Consider the following 18,672-nt stretch of genomic DNA (forward strand, 5'->3'; position numbering starts at 1 on the left):
AACTTATGTCGATCTGTGAAGTTTTGATCTTTTTCTTTTTGCCGGATGGAATTTAGGGTATGGGACAGCACCGCAAGATAAAGAAACGGGAGGCTGTCTGGAAGTGGACAGTCTGATGTTGGCCTGTCGGTTCCTGGATGTCCCGAGGCTGTTTCATGAATCGAGATTTTAGTTGCAGTGCGTGAGGGTCTGAGCAAAGAGCTTCGAGCCGACAAGAATCCGTGAAAAGGCCGTGTGGTGATGAATTTAGGTTCCCAGCCTCAAATGCGCGCCTGACCACCTTCGCTCTTGTCTTAAAGACCAATCTTTAGGTGAGATGGGGCCGAGAATTGGCCTAGAATGCCGAGCGCATCCGTGAAAAGAAGAACCGAACGCGAAAGCCGGGGCCTGCTGCAGCGCGCCTGCTGACGTCGGTGAACGTTGGATTCTGGCATGTGGTGGGGCATCCTAGTCACATTGGCTTTCGGCCACTCGAGGCCTGACAGGGGTGCCACACCTGAGTGCCCCCACACTCGAACCTCGCTCCTGCACCCCGCCAAAAACTGCAAGCACCAGCCACATCCCACTTTCATTTTGCCCGCGCACGCCACAAGGAATTTCGGCGGCCTTCTGAAAATACTGCGGGCCCGATGACTGTTCTTTGAGCTCAACCTCGACCTGTTTCCCGCATTCGAAACAAAATTACACGCCATTTTCCGATCCCACCGAGCGAGCTCGACCCGCCGTACCTTTTTCCTCCCGGCCGCCGAGACAAACCTAGTCCTATTCCATCCTTGTCTCGTTTTGATACAAGTCTTAACGACCCCGCGCAGCGCATCTGCCCGATCTCAAAATCACGAAACTACACACCCTCACTTCCCACGTTGCCCCGCCTGGGAACGGCACCCATTCGTTAAGATGTCGCTCTCCAACTGCCGATTTTACGAGGAGAAATATCCCGAGATTGACTCCTTCGTGATGGTCAACGTAAAACAGGTCAGGAACCTAATTCAACCACCCCGCCCCCGCGTCTCGTGCCCCGCGTGCGCTAACCCTTCAATGCTCGATAGATCGCCGATATGGGTGCTTATGTGAAGCTCCTCGAGTACGATAACATCGATGGCATGATTCTGCTTTCCGAACTTTCGAGACGTCGTATTAGAAGTATTCAGAAACTTATCCGTGTTGGGCGCAACGAGGTTGTCGTTGTCTTGCGTGTCGACAAGGAGAAAGGTGGGACCTGCCGATCCAACCCTCCTTCACCCCTTCGTGGTGCGCGTGCCGCTGGTACTCGGATGCTAAATATGGGAACCAACAGGTTACATTGATCTTTCCAAGCGCCGTGTGTCCCCCGAAGACATTATCCGCTGCGAGGAACGCTACAACAAGAGCAAAATTGTCCACTCCATCATGAGGCACGTGGCCGAGAAGACCCAGACCCCAATCGAGAAGCTTTACGAGACAATAGGGTGGCCGCTCAACAAGAAGTATGGCCACTCGCTTGATGCCTTCAAGCTCTCAATAACGTACGTCCTCCCTGTAATGACACTGCTGTCATTCTTGCTCGCGCTGGTTCCACTTTGCTGAATCTCATACTTTCCAGCAACCCCGACGTTTGGGCCGATGTCCAGTTCCCTACCGATGCCGATGCCGACGAGCTCAAGTCCTACATCGGCAAGAAGCTCACTCCCCAGCCCACAAAGGTCCGTGCCGACATCGAGGTCACCTGCTTCAGCTACGAGGGCATCGACGCCATCAAGACTGCTCTGCGCACCGCCGAGGCCCGTAACACCGCCGAGACCCAAGTCAAGTGCCGCTTGGTTTCCCCCCCTCTCTATGTGTAAGGCCCTCATCTATTTCCCCTCTCATTCTTCCATTTCAAAATGTGGTTTTGGTCTCAAAATGCTAACTCAACGGCCCCCTCACACAGCCTGACCAACACCTGTCTCGACAAGAACGCCGGTATCGCGCGGCTTGAGGAGGCGATTGTTGACGTGAAAACAAGCATCGAGGCGGCTGGCGGTAACCTCGTCGTCAAGATGGCGCCCAAGGCGGTCACCGAGTCGGACGACGCCGAGCTCCAGGCGCTTATGGAGAAGCGCGAGCGCGAGAACGCCGAAGTCAGCGGCGACGAGAGTGTCAGCGAGAGCGACGATAACATCCCGGAGACGGTCTAGAAGACGAGGTCGACTAGGGATAGGGGTGGAGAGACGGCAGTCATTGGAGACTTGCGTCTGACAGAACGCCTCACGAGGTTGACTGGTAGTTGAGCTTTTTTTCTTTCGCCTCGCTCGGTTCAGGTATACCCCCGCGAGGAGTAGAGGAGGAAAGGACTCCGTGTGTGTCGGTTCGGTTAGTTTAGTTACACTGGGACGGCAAAGGGAGAAGGGTAGGAAAGCGGGGTGGGTGCTTCTTCATGACCATTGGTACGACTGGCGTCTTCGGGATCAAAAGTCAGGTCAGACACGGTAGAACAAGGTATCTATCTATCATAGGGCCGCAACGGTAAAGAAAAGCGAATGCCAAGGAAACAATGCCCGACGAAGACGTGCTCTGAGATCTCATCTTCGCGGTACAGATCTTTCGTTTTGTAGTGCCGCTCAGTATCCCGTATGGTATCCCTTTTATCTTATTTTTAGATCCATACATTCTCATAAATGTCTTTCTCGAAAGTACTTCCCCGTAAAAATTATTGAAACGGTACTTGCGGCTGTTGTAGCTTTTCCATCTTACAACACGTTGCCGGGTATATGCATCAATCGGTGCGGATCATCCCTCCATTACCCACTTTCGTCCCACCACTTGCAATAAACCGTCTCACCATCCACAACCTCACGCAACTTCACAACCCCCCGGAAACTCCCCCCAAAAACAACAAGGGGAAAAAATGGCGGCCCGCTGGGCCTCATGGGGATCTACCGCCAGCAAAGGAAACAAGCCATTCCCATTCCTTCGCCAAGTCACCCACTACCTAATCCGCTACGCGACCTGGATCCCGCCACTCATCTGGCTCAACGCCTACGTCGCCGAACTCACCTTCATCCGTGGACCGTCCATGTACCCTTTCCTAAACCCACATTACAACGAATCACTCAAGCGGGATCTGTGTCTGGTGTGGAAGCTGTACGCGCAGGAGGACCTGCAGAGGGGCATGGTCGTTACGTTCCGGTAATTAACACCCTCACTCACTTCCCATCAGCGTAACATCAAACATTCACTAACATCCCACCGCAGAAACCCCTACACCCCCACCACCACAACAGTCAAACGCATCGTCGGGCTACCGGGCGACATAGTCCGCACCAAACCACCCTATCCGTACGAGCACGCCGTCGTGCCGGAGGGGCATCTGTGGGTGGAAGGGGACGGTGAGCGCAGCCAGGATAGTAACTATTACGGTCCTGTGTCGGCAAGGCTGGTCACGGGGAAGGTGGCGTATATTTTGTCGCCGTGGGAGAGGGCGGGGCGGGTGAAGTGGTGGGAACATCCTTTGCGTGGGGGGGTAAATCGGGCGGCGTAGGTTGTGGGGGTGCTGGGTGTTCTCATGTTTGCTTGTATTTTGGGAGGGGAAAGGAGATGTTGCTAGCTGGGGCGACTGGTCGGGGAATTAATTACGGCCTGGGTGGAAATACTTGGTATCAATTTGTAGATGATGTCGAGTGCCACATATGGGTAAAGATAGGGTTCGGCGTGGGAGTGAATAAAAGAAGAATCCTGAGCCTCGTTGGATTGCAGTCGGGTAAGTAGGCGTAGAAATTTAGGATTGAAGAACCCTGCCTGTTATGTGATGTGGTCAGAATCTCCGGCCGCGGAGGCTGGAGGGCAGGAGTAGTATTTAAGCTCGCTGCGCGGTCAAGCTGGCAACAACCACTACACTGCGTCGTGGTGTAGTGGTTGAGCTGTGTACCTAGTTGGATACTGCCCCGGGCCGAATGACTGAGCCTGTGATTCCAGCTTCTTGCGTGGATTGGCGTCCCTGAACGCAGCTAACAGTTTTTCCTTGCTAGCTGTTGGAGTGATAGGCATCATTGTTATGATTATCTATTTTGTCTGGTTCGTTCCCGGCCCACTAGACTGGATCAAGAAGTGGTTGGAGGAGGAGGGGGTCTTGGGCGGCTCCTACAACGAGTCCAGGACCAACCAAGAGACTGAGGAACCTGGGATCAAAATGCCGAGCGGAGAGTAAGTGTGATGGTTTGGAGACACCGCGAAGTCTACCTACCACGGAGGAACCTCACCTACCTAGATAGACCAGCAGAGCAGGTACAAGTGACAGGTCGGGAATTGTGGAAGGAGCGGTAGGGGCCAATGATTTATTTATGTTCATAGTGCTGGCCCAGACCCGACTTGAAGGCAAAAAGATGTAGAGCCATTGATGCAGAATTGAGCGGAATTTCAACTGAGAAAGTGAAATACTCATCAGTATAACGTACTTTCGGAAGGGCCTGTCGATAGCTTACGGTAAGCTACCTATCTATAAAACTCCTCTCTTATTGCTTCCTGGATACGTGGGATGAACAAGTTCTTGTCAGGGTTAGATGGGGGGTCCAGGGTTATTGCTGGCAGGCGCAAAACCGCGCACGGACCCACCGCTGCGAAAAACACATCGGACCGGAAAACGCCGCCCAGAGATTTGAACTTTGGAATTTATTTGCATTTGCGGGATGCCGGGCCAACTTTCGTAGTCCGTGACACCCAAAATTCGAAGAACGGCAGGAGACGCATTCTCCGCCCCAGCCAACCCGGCGCATATCCTTTTCTCCCCTTTCCCGCCTGGGGCGATGGTGCTTGGCTTCCAGACGGCCCAAGATTCCCCGTCGACCGGCTCGCCCTCGCCCTCCGCGCCCGAATCCTCCCCGCTGTCCTCGTCATCCCCGAACCGTCTCAGCGCCAGAACCGGCACTAGTACCGGCACTGACGCTCGTACCGGCGCCCCAGTCGCTGCTGTCCCCGTTCCGGATCTCGCCGGCCGACATGTGGATTTTGCGTACACCCTATCGCATGCCCCCCTCGTCGAAACCGAACAGCCCCGCGCTCAGCAGCATACTATGAAACCACAAGATGGAGAAGCCGAGGATACGCGCCCGCCCTACCTGCACGTATGTCTACCCGGAATATTCAAACCCTTCATTTCTGTTACAACCGCAACAATGCTAAAATCGTTCTTGTTCCTATAGTGCACCCTTGCCGGCGGATTGGGCGGGTCCACCGGCGACATGCTGATGCACTCCCTCGACACAGTCAAGACCCGGCAGCAGGGGGATCCACACATACCGCCGAAATACACATCTCTCGGGTCGTCGTACGTCAAGATCTTTCGGCAGGAAGGGTTGCGTCGGGGGTTGTACGGCGGCTGGGCCCCTGCGCTGGCCGGCTCGTTCCCGGCCACGTGCTTCTTCTTTGGCAGCTATGAATACAGCAAGCGGCAGATGCTGGATTATGGTGTGCAGCCGCATCTTGCGTACTTGCTCGCTGGTGAGTTCGGGTGGCCCTGTACCGGTGGGGTTGAAAGGATTGGGGGTTGCGTTTGCTCTAACGGGTAGTGGGTTAGGCTTTGTCGGCGACTTCGCAGCTTCTACCGTTTACGTCCCGTCCGAGGTGGTCAAGACAAGGATGCAACTGCAAGGGCGATACAACAACCCGCACTTCAACTCGGGGTATAACTACCGGGGCATGACCGATGCGGTGAGGACGATTGTGCGGACTGAAGGCATATCCGCGCTTTTCCACGGCTATGGCGCAACACTATGGCGCGACCTGCCGTTTTCAGCGCTCCAGTTTATGTTTTACGAGCAGAACCTCAGCTGGGCGCAACAGTGGGTGGGTGGGCGCGATGTTGGGTGGCAACTGGAACTCCTAACGGGCGCGGCAGCCGGCGGTTTAGCCGGTAGCATGACGTGCCCCCTGGATGTGGTCAAGACAAGACTTCAGACCCAGATTGATCCTCGGACCATCACCACCAACACTAGCTTAGCACCAACACCAACACCAACCGCCACTGAACCACCAAATACCGCAACGACCAAGGACGGACACACCAAATCAACGAGCTCGTCCGAAGCAGCCAAGCTGCAGAAGCGGTTGATATCAACGTCCTCCCCGTCGACGCACACTCCAAAACCTGGCGCCGTTACGCTTCAAACATCATCAATGATCACCGGACTGCGGCTGATTTACAAGAGTGAGGGCATTGGGGGCTGGTTCCGAGGCGTCGGCCCACGAGCAGGGTGGGCGGCCATCCAGAGCGGGTGCATGTTATTCCTGTACCAAGCGATCTTGCGCCGGTTGGACATGTTCATGCCGATGGAGCGGCGAGACCTTGTATAGCGTGAGCCGGCGGATGACTTTCTTGTTATTTTTTCGGAAAAAATGGCGGGGCGGGGTATAATGTATATATAGACAAGCCATGTTGTACGATTTTTGCAGTGTTCTATAGCGGGGTCTGGACGGGCTGGGGAGGCAGGCACATATGGGGAGGCGTTTGGTGCAGGTTGGGATAGAAAATAGGCTAGAGCTAGACGTGTAGATGTACGACACAATCTTCATTCTCCGATCACGTCTCTGTTTCTGTTTGGGGGTGGGATATGTATCTATCCGATTTTGTGATGCATTTCCCGGGGGTTGTCCATGTGCATGTATCAAACCGACGCCACGGGCAGCTTGATGTGGGGTTGCTTTTCCACCTGGAAAATGTATCAGGAAGGGAGAGAGCACTTAACCGAAGCTTCCCCGAACTAAAATCAACAACACACGACCACCTCAATCGCTCGGTAACACCTCAACCACGGCCACAGCCCCGAGACCGAATATTTCCGCACCCCTGAAAGACTCCTCTACACTAACACGACGACACGATCCCCACACATCCCCGGCTACTACCTCGAAATGCGCTAACGAAATGGAAACACCCACCACCACCAACACCCCCCCACGACAACAACGAGCAGCATGCCCCCCTCCTCCCTCCCCGCCCCAACCTCCAAAAAAGTTGCCCTCACCGCACTCCGCGGCCTGGTAGTCGGCACCTCCTGCACGCTTGCCCTCATCGCAGAAGACCGCAGGCGGAGAATCAATAAGGCCGTGCGGGCGATTGAGAATGGGGAGCGCATCAAGAGTGCGAAGGGATACCGCGCTGGAGCCGGGGGTGTAGCTCTGGCCGCGGTGGAGGAGGAGCAGACGTTTTGGGAGGGGAGGGGGAGTTTGGGGCTTGAGGGGGCGAGGTATGGGGGCTGGGGGGATAGGGAGGATGGGGTTGTTAGGTTTGGTGGGGAGGGTAAGGGGGAGAGGGGGTGGTGGTTTGAAGAGGGGGAGGGGGACGGGAAGGTGAGGAGTGTGGGGGGGAAGATGGCTCTTGTTGAGGTGCCTGTTGTGGCTACACAGCTTCATACAGAGGGCAGGACGTTGAATGTTACGGATGCGTCTGAGAACGCGACGGAGATACCACCCACCAACAACAGCCCACCAGAACCGGTACCACCCAGGAAACCGCCAATACCACCACCATCACCATCGAATCACCCACCACCACCGATTCCCCCACCTCAAACGCCCGTACCGAGCTGGGTATTGGCCAACTTGGACGTCATCAAAGCCCACTCGTTCCCCGCCCCCAGCGATATCGTCACGCGGATCCACGACGCCTGCAACTCCCGAGAACCATTACGACTCACCACTGCCAACCGTGTGGTGTTAGAAGCCATAGCGCATGGACTCGCGCCAGGAAACCTAGATGCGCGGTGGATGGAAGCGACCGCGCGGCTGTGCCGGACGTGTCGGGAGGAGGGACGACTGGACGAGGCTGCGGAGCTGCTGTACCGGCTGAGTTGCGGGGGGGCGTTACAGGAGAGTGATTATCTCAACTTTGAGCCGTTTCTGTTGATTGAGACGTTATTGGATAGGAACGCGGTCAACCAGGATCTTCCCGAGTTATGTGCGGCGAATGTGGATCGCGCTGTTAACTTGTTTATTCCCAAGCTCACCACACGGCTGGAAGGGGCGAATGCAGAGGCGTCCCGGGTCGGGCGTCGGCTGCTCGAGGCGTGCTTTGCGTCTGACGAGCTCAAGCGGGTGTTTGCTGTCTACCGGCGGTGTATTCTGGTTGCGGACGGGAACTGGAACGAGTTTGCGTCGTGGTTTCTCACGAATCTCCACAAGAAGGAGCAGTACTCGTTTGTCATCGACCACTTCCTGACAACCTTCATCCAGTCGGGCCCAACCGAAGAGTCTATACACGCCATCGGCGACCTGGTCGTCGACAGTCTCGAGTCCAGCGGCGACCGCAGGATTCCCAAGGTGTTGGAGAAAATCCAAGAGATCTGCGCCGGGCTCGGGACCACCAAGATGAACCCGACGTGGGTGATGAAGCTGCTAGTACTGCGCTGGAGGAAGCACCGCAAGTTTAAAGAAGTCGAGGCCATGTTTGAGAAGCTGCAAATTCCCGGCCTGCAGGACGCTGTGTACCGCTGGGACAATGTGTACCGCGTCATGGTGGAGCTGGCGCTCGAGTCGGGCGACGATGTCAAGGCCGAGGCGTACTTCGACATGGCCGTCGCACAGAACCCGGCGCTTGCCTCTGACGTGCGGCTGCTGGGGGTTATTGCCCGGTTCCACGCTGTCTGTGGCGATTGGGCAGCTGTCCGTGCGGACTTTGAGGCCATGAGCGAGAACGGGAAATCGCGCGAGAAGTGGTACAGCCGGGTGTTTGTGCCGGTGCTCAAGTCCTTCGCTGAGACGCACAGCGTGCGGGAGACGGAGGCCTTTTTGAGGACGTACAAGGAGGAGCTCGGAGTGCCGCTGTGCAGCTACACCGTCACGCTGATGGCTAAGCAGTATGGTGTGATCCATGATCTCGCGTCCCTGATCGAGTGGCTCGACTACTGCAGCCGGTCCGGGTTCCCCGTCGACGCGGCGTTTACGAATGCCATTCTGGTGCGGTGTCGCAGGCAGTGGAAGTTTCCGTTCCGGGACCTGCGCACGCTCTTCCGCAAGCTACGGGCGTTGAATCCTGACTGGGTGGATGGGTATACTAGCCATGTCATGACCGATGCTGCGTTAGCGGACTCAAGATACCGTGGAAGGCCGGCCAGGGGCCGAGTTCTGTCCTTGAGGCTGGATAACGCATCGCCGCAGCGGCGGCTGGCTACGCGGACGTTCTTCGCCCAGAAAGAGGGGGTGGTATCCGCCATGAAGCACGCACTATTAAATCGCTCGCCACGTCGTGCCCTCGCGCTATACGCCCGCGCCGTGCGGAAAAAAGTTCCCTTCTCACCCTACGCCCTGCAGCTAGCCATCCAAGCCCAGCTCCGACTCGCACCTGACGACCTCGAAACCGCCTACGCCTTCATCCAAAAAGCCCAAGCCCATGGCCACGACACAACCTCCGTGATCAACCACCTGATCGCCCAGCAACTCACCAACCTCAAACCACCACCACACCCCGAATACCCACATCACCGCCCCCACGAAACCGACGAAGTCGCCCGCAACACCCTGACCGCCTACCACAACGCCGGCGTACACCTCACCCCAACCTCCCTCCACCGCGCAGCCACAATCTGCCTCCAAGCGCACCACTTCCACGCCGCCATCCTCTACGCCCGCGCCGCTGCCGACGCCCACGGCAGCCCACCTTGCTTCGACCTGCCCAACTTCCGCCTGCTTCTCCTCGCCCACGCTGAACTCGCCGACGTCGACCAACTCCGCGATACCCTCGACCGGGGGCTCGCACCCACCTCCCCCTACCGCGAAGCCCGCGCCACGCGTCGCGCGTTGCGCCTCGCGCGTGCTCGCATTGTGCTATCTGAGGCAAGGTGGTATGCGACCCCCGACGAGCGAGCGCAAGCCCACGCGCTGGTGGAAGAGGGGTTGGAAAGGGTGATCGAGATGCGGAAGACACTAAGGGAGGATGGGAAGAAATTGGAGATGGCTGCGGTCGAGATTATGAGGAGGGCTGCGAGGGAGGCCGGGTTGGAGGAGGTGGATTTCGGTGAGGTGCCTTGGTTGGGTGGAGGAGAGGAAAATAAGGAGAGAAAGAGGGAGAGGGAACGGGAGAGGGAATTGAAGCGGGAGATGATGGAAATGCACAGGCAGCGGGGAAGCGGGATGTATGAGTATGGGTATGACTATGACGTGCAAGACGAAGATAGGGGATGGCAGGATAGGGGATTACTGCATACAGAAGAGGAAGGGAGGAGTAGTGAAAATGGGGAATGGTACGGGGAAACAGATGATGAAGGATGGCGGGATTGTTTAGGGACGGGGGAGGATGATGGATGGAGTGATGTGGATGGGAGTGAGGATAGGTCGCCGGTGGATAGCGGGTATGGGGGGTCAGAGCGGGGGGTCCTGATGGAGGAGCTGGGGAAGAAGGCGGTTGGTGTTGGAGGGTGATGGACTAAGCATGGATGTGTTTAAGGAACTGTACATCAGATCAAAGAGGCGCTGTAAAAGTAATTACGATTTCGCCAAAAAATTGGAAAATTTATTCTCACTTATGGTCTCAGAGCTGGTTGTCCGGGGCTCGAAACGGAATCGATCGTGTCAACAAAGTAGAGAATGGCTGCGATAACCTGACTTGTGGAATGCCTAAAAAATGGCCCGATTATTTGGCGTCTATTGGCAAAAACATACAACACCGGGGATTCCCCAGTCGTCACCGACCTGAGTACTGATCCGGCCGTCGCCAGTTTGACTAGGGGAGAGCGGACGGGATCCCGTATTTTCTAGCGCGTATGGTCGTATGTGAAATGATTGTGCTGCAATAGAGCATTATAAACCACTCAGTGTAGCGTGCTTCGTGGGATCTTGAAGATGGGAGACCGAGGGCATGTCATCCAAGGTCTGATGTATCGCTCTCTGCTCGCCGTCTAGCCCGTTCTTATCGGCCCCACAGAATAGCATATATAAGGTAGGGCTAACAAGACTTCGGATGGGTTAGCGATACTTCAGATGGGAATAGTTGCTTCCATCGCCCGGATCGTTCTAGCCCTCTTGTGCTGGGGGTTGGTGATGGTCCTCTTTCCGATCCATGACGTCCCAACACACTCCCAAGCGGAATTCGACATCGACTATAAGACCTACTCCCCCCTCAACTAGTCACGAAGTATTACAATAATTAAAAATATCAGAGATTTCTAATTTCCTTTCATCACACCTTAGGCCACAAGTAAAGTCATTACTGTCCTTTGAAATGCCCGTGCATTCCGCATTTCTCGTCCTCCTCCTGCTCCAAGCAGCCGTTTCCCTATCTCTCACCTCGCACACAAACCCTCTCCCATTCCAGCATGTGAGAAAGCCCATCTTTGCCCCGCTGTCCATCGACAAACATGCCTCCCTCACCGACCCTCCCTCTCGACCCGCATTCCAACCCGGCAAAGCATACACGTACAACTTGACCCTGAACACTACCTCCGAGCTCTACTCATACAACTACCAGCATGACTCTGAAACAGGCGGTGGGATGGCCGACGCAGATAGCTCCGGGTTCTCAGCTGCCGTCGCGTCGAACCTGACCATCTTGACACAGGCCGATTCACCAGAACCGGGTACCCTGATCTTCCTGGCGTACGTTGCTGTTCCAGATTGTTTGGTCGAGGCTGGTAATCCGATTGGGGAAGGTGGGCTGCGTGTTGTCAGGAATACATTTGGGACCGATCAAAACTGCGTCAAGCAAAGTGAGGGGGTGGATAACCAGACAAGGTATAGCTCACCCTCTCAAAGAATTACTCTTTAGATGATTCAAACCCGTCCGGTGTCTAATGTCGATCAGCGTCTGGGTCACACAGGACCTCACGAGTGGGGAGTTCAAGAACGTATACTACAATGCTTCTGTCACGTACGATCCGGCTTCGCAATGGCAAGATCCGCTGGGCTACCACAAATTGATCGTCAGCTCGCTGCGGACGCTGCAGTCGTATTATAACGGATCAGAGAGCTACGAACATGAGACAACTGACCGATTCGGTAACCCCCTTACGGTGCAGTACCGATATATCGGCAAGGTGGGCAATAATAATTACTTTCACAAGTATTTCTCTCTCGTCACTGACCGGTAGACCCGATTGTGTGTCGTTTAGCTCGCGGACTCGCAATGCTGGCAAGCAGATTCCCAGAGTATCAACGGGGACGAACTTGCCGCCGACACGAAGAACGTGTGTTGGTCGCCTGCGGGAGGTGTCTCCGCCATGACGGGGGGTGACGCTACCGAGCTGGGCACCACTCATGACGCAGCTGAAACCGTGGATAAGGTCGCGGCATCGAGCGGTTTGGTGAGTCCATCCGTTGCTCTGCTCTGATGATCGGGCATGTAGTCCATTATATGTGCATTTAGCTAATCACGCTGTCAGTACGCAACTCTCAGCCAGAACGGCACGCTAGAAGTGGTCCAGGGCGGCATTCCCACTCTAGTCAACTACTCCTCTTGCTCCGGCCCCTTCTCCGACATTCAACAAGGGCAGAGTGCGAATTCGGACACACAACTATTACTCGGCCTAAGCCCCACCGGCCAAGTCTGCCGGTTCACTTGGTCGGCAAGCGGCGGTAGTACACCGCAGATTGAGGTCGACACGTCTCCGCCATTCTCAGGCCTGGCTGGCGGTCCTCCTATGGAGCTGCCAGGCCAGTATCGATCACAGTGGGCGCTGGACACGTTCGGGGCGATCTGGGAGACGCATGATACCTCTCCTGACGCACCGTCTTCAACCCCGATTACATGGATGAATTACACAGATCCTGGGAGTGTGAATGACGGGTTTCGGCCCATTCTAGTGAGGCAACTATATGCCCTGGAATATCTACCGCTCGGGATCAACTGACAGATTAATTACGCAGTTCTGGCCCTTCCATCCCAGCATCCCCGTCCAGTCCACGCTATACGGCTTCTTCCTGTCGGACGAACTAAATCCATACATCCTGTATCTTGCCAACGGCGATACACAACCAAGCGTCAGCCAGTTTCCCAGCTCGGCCAACGTGAATGATATCCTCTCGTTTCTCCATCTCGCCCCTGTTGGTCCGACACAGCCCAACCCTGTCGTGGCTGGAATCCTCGAGGACCAGAACTTCACTTACAGCGTGTGGAACCCACCAGCATATTCTGCCGTGATTAACCCGGCAGAGGGGTTTCTAGACTGGGTGGGTGTGGATCTTGGAGGGCCGGCGCTATCAGTGAGCCCAATCGTCTAATTGCGTCTTGAGAAAAGTGTCGTCATATTGACAGTCCGGTTCTTAGGTAGAGCCATGGCATTTCGACGGTGCTGGTGGAGCAGACGACGGTGTCTTCATCGTCATGCAGAATTCTACTGTCGTGACGATCCAGTTGACTCCATCTGGGGCATCACCCTGGGGAGCCCCGAGTCTGATCCCCTCACCTAACGGCGAAGGACCTTTCATTGGAGCTCTCGATGTAAGTTTTCCATTCCTGAGGCTCATCGAATGAACTAAACGTGGAACAACGAACAGATCAGCTTCGACAAATTCGGGACTCCCAACAGCCCGTACCAAGGTCGAGCTCTCGTCGGCACCTATCCGCTCGTGAATATAACCACATTATCCTACCAAGGCTCTGGAGTATGGGCTGTCGATGGCACAGACTGGGAGCCATTCACCACCGTCAAGAGCCCGCCTGACGAAACTGGGTTTCCTCCCACCACAGGTTTGCTAACTCACCTGCTGCCCCCTTTTTATATTTGTGCCAAACCTTGGCTTACTGTACGTAGCATTATCCCAAGTCACTGCGAACACGACCGCCCCTCCGACCGATTTGACACCGGAACAGAGTGCCCTGTTACTCCGTCTTGGTGGACTCCTGCCGAGTTACACTACGCTGTCATTTGATGATCCCCAGTGGATGCAGAGTTGGCCCCTGAACAATTCCTACGTCGGTAATTACTTACCCAACTACACCTTTTTCTGCCCGTAGAAGCTTTACGTTATTCTGCCGCTGACATTGGATATCCATCATCAAACAGACATCCTGAGCTGGATATCAAGTATCACCGCAAACCCCAGCGACACCAACACCCTAATCGATTTTCGCCGCAACATCTCCCGCGCAGGCGAGGAAGGTAGAAACCTCATATGCGCCGCCATCCAATCCCAAGATGTCGACCTCAACAACGACGGCGGCTTGACCGCCTCCGTGCTGATGGGCACGCTCGCAAGCTTCCCCTTGACCATCCAAGTCCTAGAGACCTTCGAAGACGTGGTTCTCGCCCAGACCTTTTCCACCACGGCCAAGATCGCCGCGATCCAAGAGTCTGTGGCTATGAACTGCGCTGCGCAGGGTTATGTGTACGACTTGGCTAGCATCGCTAACATCACAGTCCCTGCGGGGGGTTCTGATGATCTGGAAGCCGCGGCTAGTGCGGCCTTGGGAAGTTTTGCTGCGAAGCCGCCGTGCCCATGGGATGGGCAAGAGAAAGGGGATGAGGATAATGCCCCCGAAAAAACTGTGCTGGAGCCGCACCATATCGTGCACCTATTGCATAACAAAACTGTGGACGAGGACAGACACGAGAAGTTACTCACAGCTCTGTACGGACTGGCGAATACCCGCCATCCCCATGTCATTGACAAGGTGGATAAATTCACGGAGCACGATCACCCTGCTTTGCGCGTGGCTGCGGTACGGGCGATTGCAAACGTGCCGAATGTATGTCCCTGGTGTCAAAGTCCGTGTCCCTGATATCAAACATCTCTTTGCGAAGAAAGTATCGGTTATACCACTGACTACATACGTCCAGGAACGTGCCACAGGCCACTTAGTCTACCACAGCCTGCACAATAGCCAGCCAGCGGCACGACGCGCCGGCTTACAGGCTCTACAACATCACGACCACCATGAAAACCCCGTCCTAGCCACCAAGACTCTGTTGACTGCCCTCTTCCAGCCACGGGTGCGCAGAACGCCTGCAGACCTCCGCGGGCTGAAGGGATATTTCCAGAAGCGAATGACCAACAGCAACAATAACAACAACCGTCTTGCAGACTACCGCCTGGCGAGGATCGGCATGAATCGAATAACGCTTGTGGAAAAGGCGACGTTGGATTATCCCGTTCCTGGGGTTTCTTCGCCTCTGTTTACGCCGCTGCATTGGAGTAGATCATACGGGGGTAAGCCGCCTGTGTTCCCACGTTAGGTATCTATCTCGCAGTAAAAAAGGTATCCAGTTCTGACAAAAGGTGGACAACAGGCGAAAACGTCCGCGCAACAGTCGGCGTAGTAGTCGACAGCGACTTCGACGCGACGGGCGCCGGATTCCACGCCGAAGCCTTCGTCCTCGGCTCGCTCTTCTCCACGGACATTGACATCGCCTCCGCCGGCGCCTATGCCTCCTGGACCAGTTCCGGTTCTTTATCCTTCTTCCTCTGGACTGCGGTGTTTCTCTTCGACCCTGTCTCCCTACAGCAGGTGCCCTATTACCTGATTGGTATCGAGTGGTTCAGCCAGACTGTGTTTCAGCTTGTGCAGGGCGATCCGTGTACCATCCAGCTGCCGAGTAACCCAGCTGTCACGGTAAGAGAGACGAGGTCGTTTGTGCAGGCGACTTATTATTATGGGATTCCGCTTATTGCGGAGGTAGATTTACATGTTGAGCTGGTGGGGTGGTTTGAGGTCGGGTATGGTGTCGAGCTAGTCACGCAGAACTTGTCTAGTCCGATTCCGGGGCAGATCACGGGGTATATCCGCCCGGGGATGGGGCTGGGGGGCCAGATCAGTGCTAACGTGCGGGTGCTGGTCGCCAGTGGTGGTTTGGAAGGGGATCTGGAGTTTGCTTCGTTGTACCTGCCTGCGGGTGGGGGTATGACGGTCAACTCGTTGTCTCCGCTGGCCGCCGGGTTTGGCGACTCGATTCAGATCAACGGGGAGTTTTTGCGGGGAAGAGTGGCGTTGTACTATGAGATCTGGAACTGCTGTTGCTGGTACTGTTGGTTTACCTGCTGCTTCGACTGTGGTGGGGGGTGCAACTACCGCGGGTATTACACCCTGTTTTCGTGGAACGGCATTTCCTTGCCTGTTATTTACATTGATAACCGGCCCAATTTGTGCGCGTCACTGAGGTCTGCTGCCGAGCTGCCTCACCGTACTTTGGGATCCGGGGTGATGATGTTGCAAGGGCCGGCGCTCGCGGACTATCTGCCGTACATGGCTCCTCCTCCGCTGGAGGTCACGGATGGAGATGAGATTGTTGACATGGATGCGGAAAACTGGATGGAGTGTGGCGGTTATTACGACCTTCGCTCGAGGCTGGTGCAGTTGAGCACATGCTCGTATCAGTCGATGGACTGCGATGGGATGTCTCTTGTGAGTCTTCCTGTCTCGATCAAGGAATTAAGATTGCAGTCATACTCACGTCGGTCATAGGCCACGCGATACATGCTCCCCGAGGACCCCAACGTCGACAACTTCGCCTACGACTGTAACAGGTACCCGGAGCTCTGCCAGAACACCGAATGCTGGCGGAAATGGTCGCCCTACTCGGCCGGCGCGCGGAAAAAGATCCAGTGGGAGTATGACGACGTGTACATCCCGAGGCGACGGTGGGCCATGTCGCGGTTGGGGTCGCCGCCGGCCGGAACACAGCGCGACGAAGTTCCTATGAATAAGGTAAGTTTAGTAAGGATTCCTATTCTTTTGGTTTGCCTATGGATATCAGCCTTGACGTCAACATTGTACGGCTTACACGCCAACAGTGCACCGATGGCGGATGCTGTGCGAGGGTCCAGGCCATCGAAGCATCCCAGAACAGCGCCCACGGAGGGGATTTCTGCGGATTCCTGCGGTCCAACTTTGGCCCTGCGCCGGGATATCGACCCGTTAAAGGGGAGTTTACAGTGTCGTAAGTGATAACCCCCCACAGTCCCTCCTACTTATACCACGCTTCTAATTAGGGCACATAATACCAGGTACAAAACACCTCCCCCAGCAACCGACAAAGCCACGTGCAAAGGCGACGACTTCCGCTTCGAAGCGGACGGCGGTGATTCCTACCGCCAACCGTCCACGCGATCTTGCGCAGGAGATCCCCCATGCGAAGAACCTAACTATGGTGTTGCCCTCGGTCTCCCTCGGTTTGAGAAGGCCACAATGACAGCGTATCTCCCAGGCAGCAATCACCCACAGCTGGCATTCAACTTTGACGACAAAGTGGATGTCCATTACCAAGTACGTGTGGTATGACCTAGTCTAACTGATCGAATTTGACTAACAACCCCAACAATAGCCCATCCTCAAACCCAACCTCGAAGCAATCCGCTACTCCCACCTCCAAAACCTCACCGTCGGTTCCCGCGCCCTCGCAATCCACGGAAACTTCACCTCTGGTGCAGAAAGATGGCTACACAGTAGCACTGGTGCAGATGGAGACATCTTCCAGCTTACCCTAGACCACGAGCTCGTCAGCCATGACGACAAAAGGGACACCACACACAGCCGTGTGACCCTCCACCTGGCTGCTGAATACAGCCATCTCGTCTACCATCCGAGGAACCCGGCCCACCAGCGGCAGGTGGACAGTAGGGCCGAGATGTGCATCAATGTTAGTGATGCCGCGGTCTTGCAGCGGTTGCTTGGTAGCCCAGCAGTTTTCAAGACGAAGGGAGCGGAACAGAAGCCTGTTGCTCCTCCTGTTACCCAGCAGCCTCTAATCCAACCGCCTTCACATCTGGATCGTGGTTTAGAGGAAGCAATATCCAAACCGTTCCGTGTGGCGGACTTGGCTTCGCTGCGGGCTATGAAGAGTCATGTTCACGATCTGGGGGCTTCGAGTAAGTATTTTAAGCCTGGTAGTTGGCATGACCGGAAGTTTGTGAACAGATACTGACGATCTGGGGAAAAAAGCATTCTCTCTGCGCGAGATTGTCCTGACGTTCCTCCTGCTCGGCCTCTCGGTGGTTTATCTCTTCAGGACAGCATAGGTTGTGGGCCCAGGAACAAAACTCTACCTACTTAGCCTACCTACTGTTGCATGACGAGTATCAAGTAACCGTCGGGGTAGGTACAAAACAAAGGAAACATTCATTACAGTGCCTCAAACAATATGACAACAAAATCAAGGTGCTTAAGCTATCGTGGTTAAAACGACTGATGACTATGCACGCTTCCGAGGTAATTATTTTAGATTGCTATGAGTATCAAGGGGCATATTTGGAAGCGAACACACTGAGGAAAGGAGGTCCAGCTAACTGGGGCTGGCACAACCCTGGGGGTTGCACATAATTAGACAACTCTCAAGACAAAACATCTTCCTGCCGTCAAACTCCAAGGCAAAAGGTGTTCCACAGCGATATCGCATTGGGTGGCTTTTAATACTCTATTGCGGCATGAATATTTCACATACGACCATACGCGCTAGAAAATACGGGATCCCGTCCGCTCTCCCCTAGTCAAACTGGCGACGGCCGGATCAGTACTCAGGTCGGTGACGACTGGGGAATCCCCGGTGTTGTATGTTTTTGGCGCTTTTGCTAGATATGCAGAAAACCCACCGATAGGGCTCCCCTTCTATCCCTAAATAAATGTCACGAAGGATGCCATAACCAAACCCATAGGAAAATTGTATTCTGATTTGATGAACTGTTTCATGCCCGTTAAATGCTGTAATTATCCTACCCGATTGGTTAAGCTCTGTCGAATTTGCATTTTCACGTGATAACGCGAGACCTGGACGCGCAAGCAACACGCACCCAACACGC

General features: G+C 55.1%; 3 protein-coding genes across 3 annotated transcripts; all 3 read left to right on the forward strand.

Annotated features, from left to right (window-relative positions):
- Positions 1 to 897: 897 nt before the first annotated feature.
- C8A04DRAFT_35479 (uncharacterized protein) lies at positions 898 to 6,306 on the forward strand (the record flags this gene model as incomplete). Its single annotated transcript, XM_062783186.1, has 10 exons — positions 898 to 960; positions 1,050 to 1,212; positions 1,298 to 1,505; positions 1,583 to 1,819; positions 1,910 to 2,115; positions 2,859 to 3,147; positions 3,214 to 3,481; positions 4,779 to 5,078; positions 5,157 to 5,454; positions 5,606 to 6,306. The coding sequence occupies 10 exons, from the start codon at positions 898 to 900 to the stop codon at positions 6,304 to 6,306; spliced, it is 2,733 nt and encodes a 910-aa protein (XP_062639286.1).
- Positions 6,307 to 6,927: 621 nt separating this feature from the next.
- On the forward strand, positions 6,928 to 10,368 carry C8A04DRAFT_10292 (uncharacterized protein; the record flags this gene model as incomplete). The annotated part of the gene is made up of 2 exons (XM_062776525.1): positions 6,928 to 7,309; positions 7,370 to 10,368. The coding sequence occupies 2 exons, from the start codon at positions 6,928 to 6,930 to the stop codon at positions 10,366 to 10,368; spliced, it is 3,381 nt and encodes a 1,126-aa protein (XP_062639287.1).
- Positions 10,369 to 11,167: 799 nt separating this feature from the next.
- Positions 11,168 to 17,895, forward strand: C8A04DRAFT_26404 (uncharacterized protein; the record flags this gene model as incomplete). The annotated part of the gene is made up of 16 exons (XM_062779916.1): positions 11,168 to 11,676; positions 11,747 to 11,978; positions 12,054 to 12,245; positions 12,324 to 12,743; positions 12,808 to 13,143; positions 13,208 to 13,381; positions 13,438 to 13,630; positions 13,695 to 13,859; positions 13,947 to 14,629; positions 14,721 to 15,090; positions 15,171 to 16,282; positions 16,343 to 16,585; positions 16,672 to 16,817; positions 16,885 to 17,143; positions 17,202 to 17,745; positions 17,819 to 17,895. 16 exons carry the CDS (start codon positions 11,168 to 11,170, stop codon positions 17,893 to 17,895), a joined length of 5,655 nt encoding a protein of 1,884 aa, XP_062639288.1.
- Positions 17,896 to 18,672: the final 777 nt, after the last annotated feature.

Source organism: Dichotomopilus funicola (genome assembly GCF_033296635.1).
Source record: "Dichotomopilus funicola strain CBS 141.50 unplaced genomic scaffold C8A04scaffold_12, whole genome shotgun sequence".
In the NCBI taxonomy this organism is placed as follows: Eukaryota; Fungi; Ascomycota; class Sordariomycetes; order Sordariales; family Chaetomiaceae; genus Dichotomopilus; species Dichotomopilus funicola.